General features: G+C 35.1%; 1 protein-coding gene across 1 annotated transcript; it reads right to left on the reverse strand.

Moving 5' to 3' along the window:
• Positions 1-17,604: 17,604 nt before the first annotated feature.
• On the reverse strand, positions 17,605-19,162 carry LOC149543001 (UDP-glycosyltransferase 72B1-like). Its single transcript, XM_089796237.1, has one exon. It carries the CDS (start codon positions 19,150-19,152, stop codon positions 17,719-17,721), a length of 1,434 nt encoding a protein of 477 aa, XP_089652363.1. The 5' UTR covers positions 19,153-19,162; the 3' UTR covers positions 17,605-17,718.
• Positions 19,163-26,294: the final 7,132 nt, after the last annotated feature.

Here is a 26,294-nt window from a genome sequence, read left to right on the forward strand (position 1 = left end):
TCCACCTCTAAGACTGCAGAAATGTCTATAGGAGAAGGTATGTCTACAACTCCATAATCATCATCAAAAGGTGTGCTAGATGATGTAGCTGTGGGAGGAGTACCTCGAGACCGTAGCATATATCGACTACATCGATAAGAAGAAATCTCATGTAACTGTGTGGCGACGATGGCGATGCTTGAAAAAATCTGTCCTAATTGTGTCATCGGGAACACTCTCACCTGCAGTAGCCATCTGTGGACCTCTCGGCATAACCAAAAGGTTTGGACCCACCATTGCCCATTTATTAACGGGTGCAGGAGTTTCTGCAGGTCTAAATCTATCAGAAAGTCTCCCCTGACCCTGCCCAACATGCTGTGGATAACCTGTATAGTCAACATCATAGTGTAAATGAAATTCTGCAAACAATTGTTTGCAGAAATATAGGGGGAACTCATCCTTTTGTGGCCATCTATGATGAGTAGCCAACCAACGAGGATACATCAATGGTGCAACGAGTGGATTAGTACACTTTGTTGTAGAGTACCCTCTGACTCTGCGACGATGTGCATAAGATGGAAACATGATTTTCACCATGCTGGTGGAAACCTCAGTATCAATCTGTGTGTACTTCACAGTGCTAGTGACACTGTGAGATAAAGAAGAATAAAATGTCTCAGTGCTCATATCATCAAAAGGGTTGTATGATTCAAATGTCTGAATCATACGAAATAACTCCTCTAGCATCGCTATAACCTTCTCCCTATTAGGGAGGGTGGTAGAAGAGGAAAGCGAGCTATCCAAAACCTACATAGCATGAGATAATCTCGCCACTGTATCTCTAAATAACTACTGTCTATCATGGGTGGAGGTCGCTCTACGTGTTGTACCAGACTCAGCACTCTGACCCCCACCACGAACATTGGCATCCTCTGAGGATGCAGGAGCACGATCCACAGAACCGGATTCCATAGTGTATATATGAAAATAAATATGAGAATATGAATGTGAAGCTACAATCTGAGTGATAAATATCTAGAGATCTGCACATGCAATATATATACAAATATAAACATACAAGTCTATTTAAATTAAAATAATTAAAAGTTAAATTTAATTTGAAACACATGTACATATAAATACACAACATTAAATGTATGGTGCTAAATGAACAATCATGTAACATACATATGTATTTTAAAATAAATTATCTTAGAGACCATATCTAATGTACATTGTAACGTGCTCATGCAAATGTGAAAAATAAATATTCGTACATGTACATGTATATGCAATAAAAATAAAATAAAATTTCTTGATTAAATGATAACTAAGTGCACACATGTACATACATGCAATAAAAAAATATAATTCTTGACTAAAATCTAAATTTTGATGTAAATGGTTTGATGATTATGGCCTAGAGTGTAGATGACAGTTAGGACATAGGGATAGAAAAATTTGTTACTAGATAAGTAAATGAGTTTAGTTAGCAAATGTTAATTTACAATTTAGAACTCATGACTTAATTTACTAGTTTGAATTAGAGTTAAGAATGTTAATAAAGTAAATGGGATATAGTTTTATTAAGGTTGATAGTAAGGTTAGTCTATTATGTGCTAGTTTAAACATATGAATACCTATTACAACCTATAACAGACGTAATGACCTAGTAGGAGTCCCTAGGTCCCCTTAAAACATATATATGGATAAAAATACCTAGAAATGTATCATGAGGTCCTATTACGACTCCTATGTCCCCTTAAGACACACATGTATGGATAACGTATTGAAAAATGCAATTGACGTAAGTGATCAAGTAATGTGTTGTTTGGTAATGTAAGACTCATCATTACCTGAGAATACCTATTATGTGCTAGTAAACATATGAATACCTATTACAACCTATAAAAGATGTAATGACCTAGTAGGAGTCCCTAGGTCCCCTTAACATATATATGGATAAAAATACCTAAAAATGTATCATGAGGTCGTTATGTGTCATTTGGTAATGTAAGAATCATCATTACCTAATAAGACCTATTATATCCTAATAATACATATTAAGATTTATTAGAACCTATAAAAAATAGTATGACCTATTACGACTCCTATGTCCCCTTAAGACACACATGTATGGATAACGTATTGAAAAATGCAGTTAACGTAAGTGATCAAGTAATGTGTTGTTTGGTAATGTAAGACTCATCATTACCTGAGAATACCTATTATGTGCTAGTAAACATATGAATACCTATTACAACCTATAACAGATGTAATGACCTAGTAGGAGTCCCTAGGTCCCCTTAACATATATATGGATAAAAATACCTAAAAATGTATCATGAGGTCGTTATGTGTCATTTGGTAATGTAAGAATCATCATTACCTAATAAGACCTATTATATCCTAATAATACATATTAAGATTTATTAGAACCTATAAAAAATAGTATGACCTATTACGACTCCTATGTCCCCTTAAGACACACATGTATGGATAAGGTATTGAAAAACGCAGTTGACATAAGTGATCAAGTAATGTGTTGTTTGGTAATGTAAGACTTATTATTACCTGACAATACCTATTATGTGCTCGTAAACATATGAATGTACCTATTACAACCTATAACAGACGTAATGACCTAGTAGGAGTCCCTAGGTCCCCTTAACATATATATGGATAAAAATACCTAAAAATGTATCATGAGGTCGTTATGTGTCATATGGTAATGTAAGAATAATCATCACCTAATAAGACCTATTATATACTAATAATACATATTAAGATTTATTATTTAACCTATAAAAAATAGTATGACCTATTACGACTCCTATGTCCCCTTAAGACACACATGTATGGATAACGTATTGAAAAACGCAGTTGACATAAGTGATCAAGTAATGTGTTGTTTGGTAATGTAAGAATCATTATTACCTGACAATACCTATTATGTGCTAGTAAACATATGAATACCTATTACAACCTATAACAAACGTAATGACCTAGTAGGAGTCCCTAGGTCCCCTTAACATATATATGGATAAAAATACCTAAAAATGTATCATGAGGTCGTTATGTGTCATATGGTAATGTAAGAATCATCATTACCTAATAAGACCTATTATATCCTAATAATACATATTAAGATTTATTATCTAACCTATAAAAAATAGTATGACCTATTACGACTCCTATGTCCCCTTAAGACACACATGTATGGATAAGGTATTGAAAAACGAAGTTGACATAAGTGATCAAGTAATGTGTTGTTTGGTAATGTAAGACTCATTATTACCTGACAATACCTATTATGTGCTACTAAACATATGAATACCTATTACAACCTATAATAGATGTAATGACCTAGTAGGAGTCCCTAGGTCCCCTTAACATATATATGGATAAAAATACTTAGAAATGTATCATGAGGTCGTTATGTGTCATTTGCTAATGTAAGAATCATTATTACCTAACAATAACTAGTTGTTAAAATGAACATCATCAATATCTAAGTGTGGTTCATTCGGTTAGTAGAGGGCCTATGTTATGGTTAGAATGTGGTATGGGTTATGATTGTAGTTAATATAAGGTTATGTTAGAAGGTATATTTTTGTATATTTTAACCTAATGTTTTTGTATATTTTAACCTAATGTTTTTGTATATTTTAACCTAATATTTTTCTACACTTTTAACTAATGTTTTTCTATATTTTACTCTAATGTTTTTCCTAATATTTTTCTACACTTTTAATTAATGTTTTTCTACGTTTTTATATCATGTTTAACTACATTTTTGCTAACAAATTAATTTAAATACCATTCTTAAATAATCTAAAATAATTAAAATAATTTAAACATATTAAAAAATAAATAATTTAAAGCATTCCACTCACAAAATACGTAAAAAACAACTATTTTAAGTATGATTAACATCTACTAATCAAAAAATACGTTTAAAAACTATTAAAAAATAGGGAGGGAAAAGCCACCAACCAGTTACGGCCGAAACCCTTAATCCGCTCTCCAAACATTCATGAACCGCAATAGTAACAATGATAGCCGTTAAAGGTTTGTGCAGAGTTTTATTCCCTTTTTGGGTTTCGGCCGTAACACTTTCGGCCGAACCAGTTTTGGCCAGAATAGTACATGCCACGTAGGCGTGCGAAACTGCCACGTGTGTACGATCGGATCGATTACGGCCGAAACCGTTACAGCCGAAAGTGTTCCAGTCAAAATGGTACAAGATATCACAAAAGGTGACACAGGTTTGTGCTTTTACCCCCCTAAGAGTCATTAATGCCATAAGGAAATGATCTTTGATAGGGCATATCTCAAAGCTCGTGTGAGGTATGGATGCAATTCTAGGTGTTATATGACCATGTTGCCAAAACCCACAATAATTGCTCTCTTTTTGGAGATCAAATTTTGTTTTGATTTTGTGGCCCCATCTTGGGTGATGTTGAAACTTGTAGTGTTGGCCAGTACAAAGTTGCCAACTAGTGAATCTCTGCAACCGTTCATCATGCGATTGAACTATCTATTCTATTAGCTCTAAGTGACTGGGTAAAATCTAATCCCAAGCTCATCCCATCCCGTTGAGCACTCAAGCGTTCTCAAGCATGCCAAACTAAATTGACCCTAAGAGTCACTAAATGCCATAGGGTAGCGATCTTTGATAGAGTATATCTTAGAGCTTCTACAAGATATGGATGTAATTATGAGTGCTATAGGATCATATTTTTGACACCTACAATAACCTCTCTCTCTTTTTTGGAGATCAGATACCATTTTGATTATGTGGCCCCATCTCAAGTGATGCTAAAACTTGTAGTATTGGGTAGTACAAAGTTGCCAACTAGTGAATCTCTCCAACCATTCATTGCGGGATCAAACTATTTTTTTTGTTAGCTTCAAGTGGCTAGGTAAACCCTAGTTCCAAGATTGTCATGTCCCGTTGAGCACTCAAACATTCTCAGGCATGCCAAATTGAATTGACCCTAACATTCATTAAATTTCATAGGGCAATGATCTTTGACAATGCATATCTTGAAGCTTGTGCAAGGTATGGATGCAATTCTAAGTGCTACAAGACCATGTTTTTGACACCTACAATAAACCCTCTCACTTTTTGGAGATCAAATTCTATTTTGATTTTGCAGCCCCATCTCGTGTGATGTTGAAACTTGTAGTGTTGGTCAATACAAAGTCCCCAACTGGTGAATCTCTCCAAACATTCGTTATGGGATCAAACTATCTATTTCATTAGCTCTAGGTGGTCGAGTAAACCCTAGTTCCAAGCTCATCTTGTCTGATTGAGTGCTCAAAATATTCTCAAGTATGCCAAACCAAATTGACCCTAAGAGTTATTAAATGCCATAGGGTAGCAATCTTTGACAGGGCATATCTTGAAGCTCCTACAAGGTATGGATGCAATTCTGGATGCTACAAGACCATGTTTTTGATGCCTAGAATAAACTCTCTCACTTTTTGGAAACCAAATTTCATTTATGTTTTGTGGCCCCATCTCAGGTGATGCTAAAGCTTGTAGTGTTGGCCAATACAAAGTCACCAATTGGTGAATCTCTCCAACCATTCATCATGGTACTAAACTATTTATTTTATTAGCTCTGAGTGGTTAGGAAACCCTAGTCCCAAGCTTATCCCATCCCTTTGAGCTCTCAAACATTCTTAGGCACACCAAACCAAATTGACCCTAAGAGTCACTAAATGCCATAGTGCAACAATCTTTGATGGTGCATATCTTAGAGCTTGTGTGAGGTATGGATAAAACTATAGGTGTTATAGGACTATGTTTATGATATTTACAATAAATTCTCTCTTTTTGGAGATCATATTTTATTTTGATTTTGCAGCCCCATCTCGAGTGAAGCTAAAACTTGTAGTGTTGGCTAGTACAAATTCTCTAACTAGTGAATCTCTCTAACCATTCATCATGGGATTGAACTATCTATTTCATTAGCTCCATGTGGTAGGGTAAACCCTATTCCAAAGCTCATCCCATCCCATTGAGCACTCGAACATTCTCGAGAATGCTAAACCAAATTGACTCTAAGAGTCACTAAATGCCATAAGGAAACAATCTTTGATGGGGCATATCTCAAAGCTCATGCGAGGTATGGATGAAATTATAGGTGTTATAGGACCATGTTGTCAATACCTACAATAACCTCTCTCTCTTTTTGGAGATTGGATTTTATTTTGATTTTGTAGTCCCATCTCAGGAGATGCTAAAACTTGTAATGTTCGCTAGTATAAAGTCACCAATTGGTGAATCTCTCCAACTATTTTTTATGGGATCAAACTATCTATTTCATTAACTCTAGGTGGCCAGGTAAACCCTATTTTCAAGCTCTCCTCATCCCATTTACCACTCAAATGTTCTTGGGCATGCCAAACCAAATTGACCCTAAGAGTCATTAAATGTCATAGGGTAGTGATCTTTGACAAGGCATATCTTGGAGCTCATGTGAGGTATGGATGCAATTATAAGTGCTCCAAGATCATATTTTTGACACCTATAATAACCTCTCTCTCTTTTTGGAAATTGAATTTTTTTTTGATTTTGCAACCTCATCTTGGGTGATGTTGAAACTTGTGGTGCAAGACACCTAGGTGGCAGCTAGATATGTTATCTCATCCAATGATGGAGGCTCGTGATAAAAGTTAAAGGGGTGATCATAAGCCTCATTTTGAATATGTTATTTTTCATGGTAACAAGGTAAGCCTTGTATTTAAGGTGAAGGAACTTGAGGTCACCTATAAACCCAAGTTGCCTTAGTCTTAAGGATTTTTGCTTCTTTGTTGTTTTTGTTAATAAGTTGACTCAAGAAGTGTTTTGAGATTTATTACACTAAAGAAGTATTTTGAGATTCATTACACCTTATATAGGTCCTATGTGTTACCAAAAACCACTTGGTTAAGTTCTAGGAAGTGTTAATGCAAAAATTGTATTTTGCAATGAAACTTGCTAACAACTTTTTGGCAATTTTAAAATTTTATTGAAAAATGTTGAAATTAACCTTGCAACCAATCAAACCAGCTAGTAATTAGTTTGAATGGATGTCAAATGATGAAAATACCCTCTATGAAGTTAGAGGAGGCATAAGGTTTTGGTGATTATTAAATTCTTTTTATATGGCAAGGAATCACTGCTGATGTTAAACTTGTATATAGGATCATTGAGTTATTGTCAAACATCTTTACTGTTAGGATAAACCACGGACAGAAATAAAAAACTACATGCAAATATAACCAATAACAAAAAATAATAGAACACACAGAAATGAACATGAGGCACCAAGATTTAACGTGGTTCACCCAATCCCTGAGCTACGTCCACCAAACAGCAAGTCCGATCTTATTACAATCCAGTGATTACAACCTGATTACAATCCGTAATCCCTTACAGCTCAATACCGCCGCAAGAACCAATTTCGTATCACCACATATATAAAAATACCCAACCCTAAGCCCTTTTTATACAAGTATTAAACCGCTTTAGGGTTATAACATGTCGGCCATATGTCGGCCATAATATGTCGGCTACCATGTCGATGTCGGCTACTTCCAAAAAAAAAAAATTTCGGGGCGATGCCTCGAACCCCACTATTTATGAAGTATGTACAGTACTTTCCTGATCAGTCACCACAATCTAACATTTACTCCCTATTTTAGAAAAATGAACTTGTACTTTGTCAAAATGAAACACCACTTTAGTTGCATGTTATCACTGAATGGAGTTAGTGGAATATGTTAAGGATCTTCTTGGTTGTCTTAATAACCATTTAATGGGCTTGAAATATAATCACTTCCCTTTGTAAAGAGTTGGCCAAAAATTAGCAAATTACATGTTTTTGCAAAGAAAATATAGTCATATAGTGTTGGAAGATTGTTTTCACTCATAGGATGTTGAAGAATCTCTTGGAATGATGGAATAGATGATAGACTAAAGTTTGTGAGATAGTTATTAGGTGTTCCTTGAAGTGTCTAAGATGTTAGTTTGAAGCAAGCAGTTGATTATGATCCATATCTAAAATTTGCTTATTTTTCCCTTATTGCTTCCTAAGTCTTGAATAGGAAAAGTGATCAAGTAGTTTTGAAAAGTTGGGTAGAAGTTTATTCAGTGTTGTAACCAAGTTGGAAAGAGTCTAATAAGACACTTAGGAAGGTGGTAATGGTAGTTTTCTTTAAAAGTGTTCTTGTTGGGAATCCACTAGCTTTTGGTGTGAGCACTCTACATCATTTTGGATGCAAATTACATTAAAATAAAATATATGAAATGTACTTAAAACATAAACAAGAAAAATAAGATATGTATTATGATAACCAATAATGTCATACATGAACAAACATATCACATATTATGATAAGCAATAATGTCATAAGTCTAATAATATTATGCATCAAATATATGTCATATATCAAATATAAAATGTCATATATACATCAAATGTATGTTGAATATGTCGACTAACATAAAATTCAAGATATATTTCTACTAATTCCTATACATGTGTGTCTATCCCTATATCTTCTTCCCATGATGGGAAGGAAACAAATCCATAGAGGTCTTTGGCCATTGCATAGAGGGAGATGATGGGGTCTTCCTCACACGCTCACTCATCCTCTTGTTTAGGCTCCTCTCTAACTGAAGCTAATACAAACAAAGTAGATATGAATCAATGATTATTATATATTGAAATCGAATATATGTACACACAAAATTATGTATTTTCTTATTGCCATCAAATAGTCACTCTGTACATCTACCACAAAGGTTTGTAAGCGATCAAGAGTAACAAGGCCCTAAAAAAATTCAATCAATATAATCACTCAATCATACTTATAAATACCATTTGAAATTTAAATACTAACTATTACAAATAAAAACAAAAACTATGAAATCTCTTTCATACCTCGGTCAATGGCTCTAAACTAGCCATCGCGACAACAACAACATGATCGATGGATTGGCGAAGATGAGGAGGCGAAGATGAGGAGTCTCGAACATCAACAACTAAAAATCATATAATAAAATTTACATGTAACATGAAACATTAAAAAAATAAAAAAATAAATTAAATTAACATGAAACAAATGTACCTCTATGAAGCTCGTATTATGCCTAGGCTCAAAGTCCCTTGTGAATGTCGATGGTCTAGTAGAGAACTAATGCACATGGATAAATTTTTAGTCAATCCTTAATATTATTACTTAATAAATATATGTATTAATTTAAATGAGTAAATCAATACATACCTCTTGACTCATTGACGGAACATAAAATGGGGTCGAGGAATCTATACTAGGGCCATCAACACTCTTAGCTTGAATTTTGAACAATGTCAAGACATGCTAATTAATTAGTCATTCACTGTATATATGGAATGTGATCAAATTAGTTATTATAATTATAATTTATCTATGTGTCAATGCCAAATATGTCATTCAAGAACTCATCAATGACTAGCCCATCATTCATATTGTCTCCAACATGTCTATCAAATGTGCATAAGGATCCACATGATGTGCACATGTGACCACAATGCAAAGAAGGCTCCTCCTCAACTAATGAACTAGTACAATGAATGAGGGTCTATGTCAAAGCATTGATAGTCCCTAGAGTACTGGTCTCTACATGCTCTTTCACTACTGAAGGAATAGTCATATGCTCACCCTATGGTTTGATAATAGGTGCCCTATTTACATTAGGGTCACGACATGCTCCCAACCTCTCAAATGATGACTAGGGATCTAAAATATCAAAATAATTGGGGATCTCCCTATGGAAAAATTCACAATACAATTTTTTTAAGAAATACATTGGAACCTCATGATTATTGCAAGGAGGGGCATCAAAGACCATCCATCATCTCTCCCAAAATTTATTTCTGATATCATCATGTATGCACTAATGAATGGGGAACCTTTTAGTTATATGTCTACAAATAATGTCATACATGAATAAACATATAATATATTATGATAACCAATAATGTCATATATGAATAAATATATCATATATTATGATAACCAATAGCGTCGTGAGTCTAATAATGTCATGCATCAAATATACAATATCATATATACATCAAATGTATGTTGAATATGTCCACTAACATAAAATCCAAGATATATGTCCACTAATGCCTATATATGTGTGTTTATCCCTATATCTTCTCCTTTTCACAAGAGGAAGGAAACATATCCCTAGAGGTCTTTGGTCATTGCATGGAGGGAGATGATGGGGTCTTCCTCACATGTTTGCTCATCTTCTTGTTTAGGCTCCTCTCTAACTGAAGCTGATACAAATGAAGTAGATATGAATTAATAATTATTATACATTGAAATCAAATATATGTATACACAAAATTAATTATTTTTTAATGCCATCAAATAGTCACTCTGTACATCCACCTCAAAGGCTCGAGTATGATCAGAGTCCCTTGTGAATGTTGATAGTCTAGTAGAGAATTGATGCATATGAATAATTTTCTTTTGTCAATCCTTAATATGATTACTTAATAAATATATGTATTAATTTAAATGATTAAATTGATAGATACCTCTCAACTCATCGACAAGATGTAAAATGGAGTCGAAGAATCTGTACTAGGACCATCAACACTCTTAGCCTAAATTTTGAAAAATGTTAGGTCATGCTAATTAATTAGTCATTCGTTGTACATATGAGCTGTGATCAAATTAGTTATTATAATTGTAATTTATCTATGTTAATGCTAAATGTGTCACTTAGGAACTCATCAATGACTAGCCCATCATCCATAGTGTCTCCAACATGATTGTCAAATGTGCATAAGGATCCACATGATGTGCACATGTGACCATGACACAAAGAAGACTCCTCCTCAACTAATGGACTGATACAATGAATGAAGGTGTATGTCAAAGCATTGATAGTCCCTTGAGTACTGGTCTTTACATGCTCTTTCACTACTAAAGGAATAGTCACATGCTCACCCTGTGGCTTCACAATAGGTGCCCTATTTACATTAGGGTCACGAAATGCCCCCGACCTCTCAAATGATGACCGAGGATCTAACATATCAAAATAATTTGGGATCTCCCCAAAGACAAATTGATAATACAATCTCTTTATGAAATACATTGGAACCTCATGATTATTGTAGGGAGGGGCATCAAAAACCATCCACCATCTATCTTAAAATTTATTTATAATATCATCATGTATACACCAATGGATGGGGAACCTTTTAGTTGTATGTTTAACAGTATCTTGTTCTCTAGGTTTTTTAAACAATGCACATATGTTACTTTTTGCTATTTCCTTTTTTCCTACATCTTTATAGGATAATTTTTTTGCATAATATTTTCTTTGTCCTTCTCTCTTGACACACCAAATATCTAACTGACCACTAGCAAAAGCTACATGGCTCATGTAATGGACTTAAGAGAGGATACCATTTGTGCTCTCCTGGGATTAGTATTCCCACAAGCTTTCAACCTACTAATGATTTATTTTAATTCATTTTTCTTTCTTTCTATTTCATTCATTATATTGTCTTGAGTGTTAGGAGAAGGTCTTTGAATCAGTGGAGGTTGTAGAAGTTCATTTTGATCTTGTGGAGGGTTTTGATTTTTGATCTAGAGGGTTTTCATTGTCATTTTGTTGATCAGTCTGGGGATTTGATGGTTTATTATTCACATTTCCTAATAAGAGACCAGTTGCATTTTAAATAAATAAACAAAATTGAAGAAAAAACTAAAAAAACATACAAAGCAATGCAAAAACATACAAAACAATATAAAAACAAGAGTAGAAAACATACTACATGATCTCAATCTTGATATCCGACAATACGGAGGCATTTTGAGGAGGATATTGAGAAAATTCTTCAACTTTAACAAATCATGTGTGTGTTGTTGAGGGGAAAGAAGGCACCAACAAAAAAAAATAACATGAAATGAAATTGGTCACACATTTGCAACCCATATATAAAAAATTCTAAGTTTTTAAAGTGCACATGCACTTTGGCTTTGGCTCCACAAGCCTTCTAGAGCCCAAGTCAAAGTGTGTGCACACTTTTAGAATTATAAAAATCTAAGTTGGGTGCCATCTTTTTGGCACCACAACTTGGTGCGTTTGCCCCACTTCACACCTGGTATGTCTATTGTAGGAGAATCCTAGAGTTTTTAGCAATCCTACTTGTTAGAGGGATTTTGGCTTGGGAGTTGAGGACTTGGACACTAAAGGAGTGATGCTCGATCATTACTGGGTGTAGCGTTGGCTGAGGAGCTTGATCACTAAAATGGGCTCAGTCATTGAAGTAGCTCAACATATACTATTACTCAACATATACTAGTGTTCAACTTATACTATTACTTAGCATATAGTGTGGAGTGTAGTGATGTTTGTGGTTTTTACTAATTCTCGACAGGATGGCTTGTGGGGTGAAGCTCTCATAGATTTGCTTGGCTGACTTGGTGCATTTAATGCACAAGGATTGAGATCATGATGTGGATTGACTGTGAGAATTCATGTGGACCTATTTGGGTCTTGGTTATTTTTTCTATGTGTATTCAATGAGTTTTGTAAGCCTTTTAAGTCATTTGGTATTTAATATCTGTTGGAGGCCAGCTTGTGCTTCAACATGTATTTAATGTAAGGGTTAAATTTAATTTATTACTTACTAGGCTGACTTGTGGCTCATCATGTATATAATGTAAGGTTTAATTTAATTTTTCACTTGCTAGGCTGACTTATGGCTTAGTTGGGTAAAAGTAAAGGGGTCTTGTGGAGTCTTAGGTCATAATCATCTAGCTTGGAGAAGAGGATGTGGAAGAAAAGCTAAGTTTGAGAAGAGCTAGTAGTTGCAGCTTGGAAAACAAGGAGATTTCTTGGTGGCTTGTGAGCAAAAGTTTAGATATTTCTTGGAGGTTTCTGCCAAAGTACTGTGGTGCTACATATCTAGACTAGCTAGGGTTTGGATTGGATCTTGAGGATCTTTCTTTGTATTTGGCCATATCTGGGAAGGCCTTACAACCTAACACATTGTATGACATATCCTTTGGGGATTCTCCTACCTTGCACTACGTCAAGTGGCCAATTAGTCTATTAAGTGATTTAATATTTTAATTTATAAGGCACTTTAGTAAAAGTCCTTGTATTAGGTAAAAGTGAGTTTTATCACTCACTTCTCACTTTGTAATTTCATGGTTTGGAAGAAATTCATCCAAAACCTCTTTGGGTTGTGTCACTATTTTTCTCATTATGGAAAATTGACTCAATGGATATTTGCAAGACCACTCTCATTGCATTTGTATTGGTTTCATCCAATTTGATGAACTATTTGTTGATTTCCCTTTGATCTTGATTTTTACCAAATGTGAGAGGTAGGACTTTATGTTTTAACTAATTTTACTCGATTTTAGTTTATTCCTTTGATTTCTATTTGTTATGGAGTGGAGAACTTGTGTTCCCATCCATTTTCACATGATTACATCACCTAGTTGGATGGAGATGAGCATGTCTTATTTAGAAGATTTCAGAAATGTAAGTTTTGGCACAATTATGCTGTCAACTTTTGCGTATATGTTTGGAAGTCAAATTTTATTTGATTTTTCTTAATTTGGGTATGTTTAGGAAATGGGTTTTCGAATTCATCAAATTCCATGGTGTTTGATTTTTGGGCATTTTTAACATTGCCTCATTTTGCATTTCATCTAGGTTTTTTGTCTATTATCCTGCTTGTCTTGGTTAGAGGTTTGATTTAGTATTACTTGCTATGATGAGTAGCATCATGGCATCAAAATGATTATAGGACATTCTAGAGTATTTTATTTCCTAATTTGAAGTCCTGGTTTCAAATTGGTTTGAGTATCTAGGATTCTTGTTAGATTTTTCAATTTGTGATTTTGAACCTAATTTGTGGATATTATTGGACTTTTGGTCATTTGACCAAATTTTAGAAATGGGTTTTTGAGTTTCCTTGATTTATGAAGAGTTTAAATTTTGGGGAATTTTATCTTGCCTCATTTTACATGGCACCCATTTTTTTGGATTTTGGAAGCATATGCTTAAATTGTAGGAATGGATTGTATTCTATGTTTTCCTCCACATTGTGCTTCAAATACTTCATGGACATTGGGATTAGTGTTAAATATGTACTCCTAGGTTTAGGTTGGTTGAGTGAGTTTATGATACTTGGTGATTTGTTGCATTTATCTTATCCAATCCTTGCAGTGGTATTACATGATTATATTTATGAATTTGGATGTGCCCACATACGAGTACATTCACATGCATATGACGAGATATTGCGAGATCCAAACTTTCAAATATAAGTTAGTCAAGCAATTGTTTATTTGGGGGTTGGGTTGGGAACTTGCATTTCCTACAAACACTCATTGTGTGATAAGCATTTGTATGTAGGGTAGGCATGTGGAGTAGCTTCTCTCATGCACCCCAAACCGTAAGTGGTTGACAAGGTAATGCAAAAAGGTTTAAACAAGTGATAACCAAAATTAATAAATGGGATAATAAAACTTAATGATAAGTAAACACATGCACATCTTTGAGCATCTCAAGGGATCCAATGTGAGGAGTGGTGTATGTACATTCTATAGTCTTCTATGGAAGCTATTAATAGGGCACATTGTAATAGCCTCCTGAGGGAGTTGAGTTCTACACCACATGTATAGCTTGGGATTTCCAATGCCAAGCAATTTGCATTCCAGTAGAGGCCCTACATAGTTAGATCCTACAATGAGTCTAACCAATGACTTGGTGTACTACACTATCTTCATGAGCATATAGACAATCATATCATAATTTGATTGGTGTATGTGTGTAATCCTTGGTTGATTATCTTATGCAAGTGTGGTTGGGTTACTATCTCCATTAGCATGATGGGTGTGGGCTTGAGGGTGCCACATGGTCAGGAGGCATAAAAACTTGTACCACTACTAGGGAGCAGTGTATAAAGTTGATCTTCTTCCAGTTTTGAGGTTAAAGTTTGATTATTACTTTGATCCTTTGGGTTTTCAGAGTATGTTTCCATGTGATTTATACTTTTCCTTTGATACATTTGTTATCATGTGATGTGATGTTGTATCTATAGATACCTAGATTAATCACATAAATATGTAATCAGATTTAGTCATCTTCTAAAGGAATTTCTTATTAAATATTAAATATTAAATTATTTTGATGTTATCCTCTAATTAATTAATTATAGTCTAATTAATAATTTAAAACACAACCAATAGTCTAATTTATTAATCAAATCCCCCTTCATATATTAAATTAAATAAATGCATAACCCATTTAATTCAATCCTACTTCCCCTCTCCATTATAATTTAATTAATTAAATCCCTCTAGCCCCAAAATCACCCCTAACCCAATAGTTAACCAAACTCAACCCATGCACTGGTAATTCGCCTTTTAATTAAATATTTCATTTATTTAATTGGACTCACCCACCAACCCTTTTTCTAACAAATACACCCACTAGACACATCATCCAGTCAATTGAGCCACCTCACCCACCTTAACTAAAACACATCATCTCCTCATCCATGTCTAAAATCCCTCTCTAGATCACTTGTACAAATCAAGACACAATTTATTCATCCTCATTCAAGCCCAAGTCCACTCTCTTGCCACATCTCTTTTTTCCACTTCTAAACACATAAGTTCATCTCCTACACCTACCCCAGTCAATTGAAGACTATCTCTCTGAGTTAACTATCCATCTTATCTCCTCCTCACCTAATTCTTATAAATTGAACCCTTTGCTCCTCATAAATTATCCACCTTCTGAGTAGAATTATTATACCATTTTGAGAGCTAATTAATACCAAAATGTTATTACTATATTCAAAATTCTCACACATTCATTCTCAAGCATCTATTATTGAATTATTGAGCATACCATTGAGCACACATCCACAATCACAACCACATTTGTGCATCAAGGAAGCTTCAGAGGTATCAAGGTTTGCATTTCTCTAATTGGGGTTTCCTTTTGGTTAATCTATTGTTTTCTTTGCTATTAGGACCTATGACTGCTTGGTTTGTTCTAAGTATTTGTTGTATACTAATTTTATCGCAAATAGTATCTTATTGATTAGTTGATGTTTTATTACCATTGTTACGAATTATAGATGTTATTGGTAGAATATCATGTTGAATGCTCTTGATGTATGAATTCCTTTAGAATTATGTTGTTCTAGATGCATATGTTGTACTTGGTGATGATTGCCTTATCAAGTGGTTGTATATCAAGTGTTCATTCCTCAAGTTTCATGTATCTGGTACTCCCTAGTGTAGATATTTTACCTAATTTTATGCTTCATTTATGTATTTTTCTGATGTTTTCATCCTACTGTCATTTTCGACATCATTCTTTTGTACGACAATGGATTTTGCTATATGATAGGTGCATTTTTTTATTTGGGAGTGCATTATATTGTAAGAGGATGCATGACTCGCATACGAGTCTAATGGTGAATCATTTGGCTTGTTAAATTTTCTTGTATAGGAGCCAATCATAGCTCATATGAGATTCTAGTTTATTTTTTCGTTTAGAAAATAGTGGACATATTCACACACTTTGAGGGGATGCAATATGTACTTTTGGATACACTTTTTGGGTCCCACATCTTCCTAGATCTTGATAGACTAGACATTGAGTTTATATGGGAAAATTGACTTTGGGATTCCCATCATGTTAATTGGAATGAACTTGTATGGTTTAATCATCTAGGAATTTGTACTTTGGACTTAAAATGAACATCGTAGTGATGTTATCTTGTTAATGGAAATGAACGCATTGTAAGTGACAAATGCTTGGGGATCTTGGGTGGGTTGGTTGGTTAAGTCTTTTGTTACCAAGTAATCTTTCATTATTCTATACTTGGTTTTATGCTTTAATTTGGAAAAAAAATATTAGTCTATGTTTATCCTCGTTTCCAAGGGCTTTTGAGAAGGGCATTATAATTAGAAAAATACGTACACTATTAGTTGCAAGATGTCAATGAAGCTTCCAATATGTAGCTGACGTACAAGATGAAAATACCAATGCAGACAAAGTACATCAACAATGTTATTGAACTCTCATTCATTGTGTACTTCACATGTAATTACTATAATATTATTATATATTTGGTTCTAAACCATAGAAAACTAATCCTCTTATCAATGACCAACTCCAAAGACTAGCTCTACATTTGAAGAAGAATCCACGTAAAGAGTAGAGAAGTTATAAAAGGGTGAAAGCCTTGCAATGTTATTCAAAAATATTATAGAATGAAAAGACATTGAAAACACATTTGACAAATACTAATAAAATATTTTAAAAATTATAAATATTCATACTCTACAATGACAATGGTGTTCTATCAATTAACTATACTCTTAGTTTCTATTAAAAGATATGAAACTTAAAAGCTTCTAAAGTACAATACGCCTATCAACTTCATTAAAAACGTTCATATTCTACAGTGACAATTAACTTGACTAAGCTATTCGTTTCTATTAAAAGATGCATCTGCTAGTAGAGATACTGTACTATGTTGAAGAAGAGGATTTAGGTATTAAATGTACCGAATAAGGACATGATAAAAAGCCACGCATTTTTATTTATTGATTTGGAATCATAACGAAAATACAGCCGAAAAAAGCTTCCAATCTAAATAAAAATAGAAATCCTAACATAGCCAGGTGAAACCCTCAAGTGGTCCTCTTCCACTGAGCGGCGAGGAGGGAGAGAAGGTCGGAGGAAGAGCCCCCGGGGGCCGAAGCCTTCCTTGCGCTCTCCTTCAACTCCTTAGCCCTGTCCCTCACACGACGCCCCTCCTCCCCTCGAATGAGCTCCCTCGCCACTCTCCCCACCTCCTCCTTCCCCACCCGCCACCCCTCCTCCCACTGCGGCTCAATCCCCACCCCGATCTCCCTCACCAGGAAATACGCTGCCGTCCGCTGCTCCGCCCCCAGCGGCCATGTGACCAGCGGGACACCGCACGTAACGCTCTCCAGCGAAGAATTCCAGCCGCAGTGGCTCACGAACCCCCCAATCGAGGGGTGCGTCAGCACTCGCATCTGCGGCACCAACGCCCTCCACACCAACCCTCTTTCCCCCACCCTCTCCTCGTATCCCGGCGGAATAATCTCCGACTCCGACTGACTCCGCAGAACCCACAGAAACCTCTCCCCGCTCTCCTCTAGCCCCACCGCCAGCTCTCTGCTCTGCCCCACCGACGGACTAAACACCGTCCCGAACGACACGAACACCACCGACGCCGTCGGCTGCTTGTCCAGCCACTTCATGCACCCCGCCCGGCTCTCCCCCTTCTCCGAATCCGGTGCCCTGATGAGCGGCCCCACGGGGTATATCTCCGGCCCCTTCTCCACCCCCTCCGGCATCAGCTCCCTCTTCCCCTCCTCCAAAGCTCCAATGCTGCCGCTCTCCAGATCGTGGAAAGTGTTGATCAGGACTCCCTCGGCTTTGCAGAGGCGGTGCGAGTGGCGGAGGAAGACATGGTATATCGGGTCCGCCCTCCTCTGCATCGGCTCCGGGAAGTACTTGGCGGGCACCGATGGCAGCCCCGGGATGTCGATCGGCCGGCCGTCCATTTCGCAGAGGGAGAGCGGTGTCCGGTCGTGGAGGGTCGGGTGGTAAAACATGACGCAGAGGTTGGAGGCGGACGTGATCAAGAGAACGTATGCGGGGATTCGCAGGGCCTGACTGGGCTCGATCATGACGGTGCAGAGGAGGTCGGTGACGAAGGCGCAGATATCTTCTTTGAGTGTCCGCAGGATCTCCTGCACTGCCCCTCTCGATCTCTCTATCTTCTCCAGCATTTGGAACAGGTATCCCCCGTCCCCCGATTCGGAGTTCCCTTCTTCCGCTGGGGCTGGGAATTCGATAACACGGATGTCGAGGCCCGAGGAGGCGAGGCTCCTTAGTTGGGAGATTTGAGGAGGTGGGAGGAGGAAGGAAGATGTGATGAATGTCACTGTGAAGGAGTGCTCTGCCGCCATTCTCTTGGCAAATTCTATGAAGGGATTCACGTGCCCCGCTCCCCATGACGGAAACATCGCTATGTGCGCCTTCTCACTCCCCATTTTTCCTTTCACACGGTTTATGGATTGAAATGTGCGCATGCGCCAGACCACTTATAGGGAAATCTCGTTGAATGGCAGATACCACATTATTGTATTGTGGAATTGGTTCGCATTCAAGTCAAATGTAGCTAGTAGCTGACCACCTTTCAAGTGCGTTGCTGGTTCAATAATATTTTAATAACTTATTGAGCATCTACAGTTAGCCTAAAGCTATAATCTTTTGGCTTTCCTATAATCTTTTGACTTTCCCATATTTACCGAATTCTTTGTAGAAATCTTAGAATGGGAGGTAGCGACATGGCTCGTTTCCCCTGTAATGTCGTGAAGGGAAAGGAGCTAATTGGTGAGAGTATTTAACGTTAGAATATAGGAGGGAAGTTTGAAAATAAGTTCAGTGTTTCCTTGGTAAGAAATGCATTTTAGTGTGCTGGTTTAGACGACGTCATAGTTGATCATGTTTTGGCTGCATGTACTGATCAGGACGATATTAAATACTTGAACATATTTGAATAACTCTTGTACTACTGACTGTTTTAATAACTATATATATATTTTTTTTTGGTCTGAAGTCAAAATACCAGCGCAACAGTCTACATATAAGTTGGTAAAATAAGACAATTGTGCCCTGGATTAGAACTTGTACCGAGGACAGTCAGGACGGTACGCAGGCCTAAATATGGTTCGGCAAAGGAGAATGTGATGTGGGTAGTCTCACACTTTAGGCAACAAGTAGTTATACGGAAAGCTCGTTGAATGACGGACGGATTGCTCTGCATGCCCATTAACTGGAAAGCACTTACAGTCTTTTATGGGCGCATGCTACAGTTACTGTGAATAAATGAGTTGCAGATCTAAGTTACATGATTCAATCAATGACTATTAATGATGTTCCTTAATTGGAAGACTCAATCAATGCCTATTAATGATGTTCACTAATACTATTAATTTATGAGATAAAAATAAACTATTATAAAATAGAGGATATATATTTTGGTACAAATAGTAAAATTTAAATTAGTATCAAATATCTATAAATATTAAATTATAAAAGTTTAATTTGTAATAAAAGTAATATAAACGTCACTTAATTTTGCTTGACATCAATTATATATATAATTTGTAATATCAAATATTAAATATAAAGATATGAGTAAAATAAAAAATTATTTTGTATTCAAATTATCAAATATTTTAGTAAGTTGATAAAATTAAAAATAGTATAACTAAATATTGTATAAACTTATATTTTATCAAATATATATTTAATTTAATTATATATCCAGGCAAGATCCTACAACACAATGGTAAATTGTGAGCTTCTCATATGAGAGATCATGGGTTGAGTCAACTCAAGCTTAATACATAATAATAACTAATTTCAATAAATAATAATAAATAAATAAGTAATACTCAAGGCTTTGGCCCATTACCAATCAAAAAAAATTTAATTATATATCTGGTTTCATAAATCATTGAAAATAGCTCATGGATTTTAGCTCTAAATTCTTTCCTAAATTTTCACAATTTTGGTTCTTTGAAAAGCCACATATTGAAAGTTAATGGACTTTTCACTACTAATAGTCAAAAGTGATTTGACCATTGCAACATCTTTGTATGCTTTTCATGTATATTATTTGTATGTGATACACTTCTGGACATTATTTTTAACTCTCTTTTTTTTTTGGTTTTAAAATATTAGCTTAGTATTCATAAGAAATGTTGTGTTGTAGGTTTTGTTGATATCACATCAATGTTTTGATATCACATCAATGTTTACATATCAACTGGTAATGGGATGGAATGAGATTATGAATAAAGTTGCAGAAAGGCCTTCTGAACTAAAACTAACTATTTTCATGTAAAGGTTTGCAGTAGAAATCTTAACGAGGGTTAGATTTGGAATGAACTTAACAAAGATGGAAAGGAAATGTATGAAGACACGAGGAGATTAGAGGATAAAATAAACCACATTATTCTGTATATGTGGCTGCTAGGTTTAGGTACAATATGATTAACTAATAGATTCATTTTTTAAAGGAGATATCAAATTTGGAGTTTTTTTAAACTTTTGATCATAGTAAAGACTCTAGACTTTTTTTAGTTCACATTCATCTTTTTATAAAAATAGATATATTCTCATACCCTCAAATCTAGAAGATTGGAAACAAGGTACAAGATTGAACAAAAAACATGAAGGAGATTAAATGACAATAATTTTAGCCACACACAAAAGTAAATAATGGGCAAGTGTAGAGCATCCTTCTTGGGAGGAATAGAATCAATGAGTGTTCTCATATTATTAACAATATTCTGAAATACTCAAAGTTGTAGAAGTACAGATACTCTTCCCTATTTTAATCAATTTATTTTCATAGAATAGGTGCCTCCATATATATATATATATATATATATATATATATATATATATATATATATAACAGAAGATAGTTTAATTATACATAAAGTTTATTTATTTATATATAAATATTTATCACGTTAATAAAATTATATATAATCATGCAATTTGAAATTTGAAATGTTTAAACAAGAGGTATTATACATAACACAAGCATATTTTGTGTAAATAATAAAGAAATAGCTCAATTACAAATGATGGAAAGTGGAAGCGGGGATGGTATTTCAAGAGTTACAAGAGTTAGTTGTGATTTCCAAATGGTTCTCCATTCATTTGATTTATGTCACATAGATAGCCATCTTAGCAATGTCATTGTAACTTGAAAACAACCATTCCACTTCATACTTCTTGACTTAATTGCCAAATGGAAAATGTTTCAATGCTTTTAAAAGGGACATGTTTGAATGACTACTAAAAAAAAGGAATGACATATTATCATATTCTTATTTTTTTTAAAAAGAACACAAAGAGTACAAATCAACTACACATGCATTTAATTAGGAATCTAAAATATGAACATGAAAACAACAAAAAAAATGGAAGAGGAAAAGTCACATATGGATAGTTAAAAAATAGGAGTATCACCAAGAATTTGAATTTTTCATTCCTAATATGCATTTGAAGATTTATATTTTGAGAAGTTCATCTCACCTTTTGTGGCATTTTGAGGAGGGGTTTTTTGTTTTTGGTTGAGGTCTAAAAGGTTAGTCTAAGATCTTCTATTGGATTTGTCCTCTACTAATAATCTCAGCAATATTAAGGTAAGAAAATGAGTTTCTTTAATTTCTTTAATGGCTATGTGACACCCATGATCACTTGCAATATTTTCATTTTTGTTTTCTAACATCCTTATGTTTTCATCTGCTGTCTACTGCTCTTGTAAATATGCATTCATGTCTTTGAAAAAATGACAAACTGCATTGCTCATTTGAAGTTTGTGTTTTACCCATTGATATGGTTTTTCAGCCATGTGTTAGCAAGAGACACTATTGAGACACTTTGTATATTGATATGGTTTTTCAGAAATGTGTTAGCAAGAGACGCTCTTGGGACACTTTGTATATTATGGAAACTACACATTATTCTCTTGGTAACTGCTTAATAAGATTTTGAGATACCAATTATATACTTAGAAAAAATAGCTTATAAGTAGGGAAGAACGTGATAATTTATAGGAAGATAATTTGGTTCCATATAATCACATGTTTAAGAGTTATGTTTGCATAGATAGGATATGATTCTATAGGCGGGTGATCCCACAATAATGGGTTCCTCTTTTTGACCAATTTTGACTCTGAAATCAATATTTTTGCAACAAACGTCACGTTCAAGTGACTATATCTCCAAAACTATAAATAATTTCAAGATGACATAAACTAGTGATTTTGAGTACTTTGTTCCTACTTTGTAACCATATTTTTTAATCTAAAAAAAAAAATATTTATGTCAATTTTTTTTATCTCCTCCAAAAAGTGGTACATAATAAAATTCAATATTTTAAAAAGTGACAGTCCGTTTGACACACAACTTTTTTTCTAGAAATGATAATGAAGTAATTCTTTCTGTGTTGGATTTGTAGCATCAATATCCAGTGTCTGCATTTGGTTTGATTTATTTTTGTTGAATATTGTATAGTTTATGAAGTTTTGAAGTGACATGAACCGTAATTCAGACATACGTTCCGTTTGACACAGATAATTTGAAGTCAATTTATCATAAACCATTTTTTTTTTTTTTTGAATAGAAAGGTATCTCAATAAGCCAGTGCCTCCATATTTTTCAAAAAAAATTGACCTAATTTACTAATTTTCTCGAGGTGTCAAAGTCGGTTGATGTTCAATCGGTAATGAACCTATAATGAGTTAAACTCATATTTGAAAGTCTTAATGATTAAATTATGTAATAAAATTATAGTCGTTGGAAAGCTTGCTCCGAGAAGCACATTTTGACATTTTTTATTTTACATTAAGAGATCATTCTCCTACAATTATGGCAGTCAAAAGAGCAAAAAAAAGAAAAAAAAAAAAGATTAAAATTTTTGTGGTTTTGCATGTTTGTGCGAACATGGCATTCGCGCGAACACGTTTACCATGTTCGTGTGAACCTATGTTCGCGTGAACATGCAAATCATGTTTGCGTGAACATATATATTACATATGTTCGCGCGAACATACAAAATATGTTCGCGTGAACATGATTAAAAAAAAAGTTCGCGCAAACATATGGTAAACTCAATTTCTCATTTTGAAATTTTTTTCATTTTTGTTCATCCCACTAAAGTGGAACCCATTATTGTGGGTTCACCCAGGTATAAAGATTAATGCTCGATGATCAAAGGTTTTTGTGATAGAGTATGATGGAGTTTTGATACCTTACATACTATGTGCACTTAAGACCATCTTATGTAGAGACAGATGATTGTAATTGGAAAGAAAAAGAGAACAAATGAGAATCTTGCATTCAATAAAATAATTGAATTTGTGAATATGTCAATATAAGATAAATGAATTGGGGAGATGTCATTACATCACCTATTAGTTCCCAAGTTGAAGGAATGTTGTGGTTTCACAACACACGCCCCATTTCTCCTAGAAATGGGCTTCCTAATAAATGCTTTTATTTCTTAGACCCTTAGTCCAGGGTCTGAGTCATTTTTAGGGTTCTACATAGAATTAGGGTCTTTCCTTGCCTTCTATCTGGGAAACCCAGATCCCCAAAATTGAGAATTTTAGAGAGAAAGAGTGATTTATACTAGGAGTGCACTAGCACACCTAGCACATATGCACTAAGTCCACTAGTGCAGAGCACTTCCCTTTGGAGGTACGCACCTACGCACATGTGCACCCCTAAAGGGTGCGCTCCATCCTAGGCCTATAAAAGCCTAGGACCCCTCCCTCTTCCACACTCATTATCTCCTCCAACCTACAGATGAGCGCAATTCTACACCCTTTGAGGTACGCCACTTTCTCTTACACTGTCATGTCCCCTTTTCAAATAATTAAAAAATAATAATCTTTGCTAAGGCAGGCAAGCCCAAGAAAGTGAAGTTTTGGAAAAAGGGGGTTAATCTTTGGAAACCGTTGGACTAATAAATGAAAATTATTATTAAAATATGTTTCATTAACCTCTCTTGGATGTGAGTTACGGTTATGCCCTCTTTTAAGGGGTTTGGAGGCATTTTGGGCTAATTCCAGAACTTGATTTTGCTCATTTCTTTGTTATTCTTCAGAGGCTACCAAACTTGTGGAGAAGGAGACCCAAGAACGGGAGTTTGCAGGTTTCCAGGGAGACCCAAGAATGGGAGTTTGCAGGTTTCCAAGAAGGCTAAGGATGGGATTTTGAATCCATTCCATGTGCATGCTCATGCAGAGTTTTCCTTTGTGCTGAACAGTGCAGATTTGTGAGTTTTCGGGTGTATTTTTTGTAAGAGTTTGGTGTTTCCGGTTGAGTATTTCATATCAGTTTGGGTTGCTGATGTATATCAGAATTTAAAATGTTAAAATAGAGCTGAAAATATGTATTTGGATATGATTATACTTCTGTGATAGATTATTGATTTTTTGTGGTGATTTCGGGCTATTTTGTGCTATTTTCGGGAGCCCGATGAGCATTGTTTTTGTTCTCCATTTGGGAGCTATTGTGTGCATGTTATACAGATCTAGAAATATCATTTTATAGGATGTTATGCTGCTCAAATTTCTGTAAAAATGTCCACTTTCAGATTTATTAATAATAGGTGAAGCTGTGAAGCTTTTGGCACTATTTTCAGCATACCCGATTTGGGGTTTCTTGAGAAGTTTGGTGGATCTTTGTGATATTAGTTGTTTGATTTTGAAGATCTTATTAGAGGCTTGAAATATCATAAAAAATCAGAAAAGGGACATTTCAGTGGTATCAGAGCCATGATCTTGCTAGCCTGAGGGTTTGTAGAAGCCTGCATGTCAGTTTTGACAACTACCCAAATCTTGCATGTCAGTTTTAACAACTACCCAGATCTTGCATGTCATAATTTATGATTGCATGTTGCTTCTAATCAGCTGCATGTAAAAATTTATGGTTGCATTCTACTTCTAATCATTTTCATGTTACTTCTTAGTGAATTTGGTGGTTGTAGAAGTTTGCATGTCAGTTTTGACAACTACCCAGATCTTGCATGTCATAATTTATGATTGCATGTTGCTTCTAATCAGTTGCATGTCAAAATTTATGGTTGCATTCTACTTCTAATCATTTGCATGTTAGTTCTTGGTGAATTTGGTGGTTGCATGTTGCTTCTAATCAGTTTCATGTCAAAAATCTATGGTTGCTTGCTACTTCTAATCATTTGCATGTTAGTTCTTGGTGTTTGAAGAAGTTATATCCTATTGGGGTTACACTCTATTTTATCTAGAATGGACAGGTATAGTACAGAGTCTCAGAGGACACGATCTTGGACAATTGATATCCAGAGTCAAAACAGTAGAAAGGATGGTTATTTAGACATTCAAGATAAAATTATAAAAATAAGCCATGACATGTCTGAACAGTTGGTTGAGCACCACCGTATAATGAATGACATGTTGTCTAACCCAGCTAAGGTGGATAAGTTGACTGGATTTCTATTTGGCAGATTTTCTCACAGGGCAGATGACACAATTACCAAGAACTTGCATGAGGAGTTTGAGAAACTAGCTTATAGCCAGACAAAGGTCTCAGATTCTACTCTGGCATAGGAGGTAGTGGGTTTAGATGATGATTATGAGGATGCTGTTGTGCATGATGGTGA

The sequence above is a fragment of the Cupressus sempervirens genome, chromosome 8 (genome assembly GCF_028749045.1).
Source record: "Cupressus sempervirens isolate cs-2001-9-10 chromosome 8, ASM2874904v1, whole genome shotgun sequence".
Classification (NCBI taxonomy): Eukaryota; Viridiplantae; Streptophyta; class Pinopsida; order Cupressales; family Cupressaceae; genus Cupressus; species Cupressus sempervirens.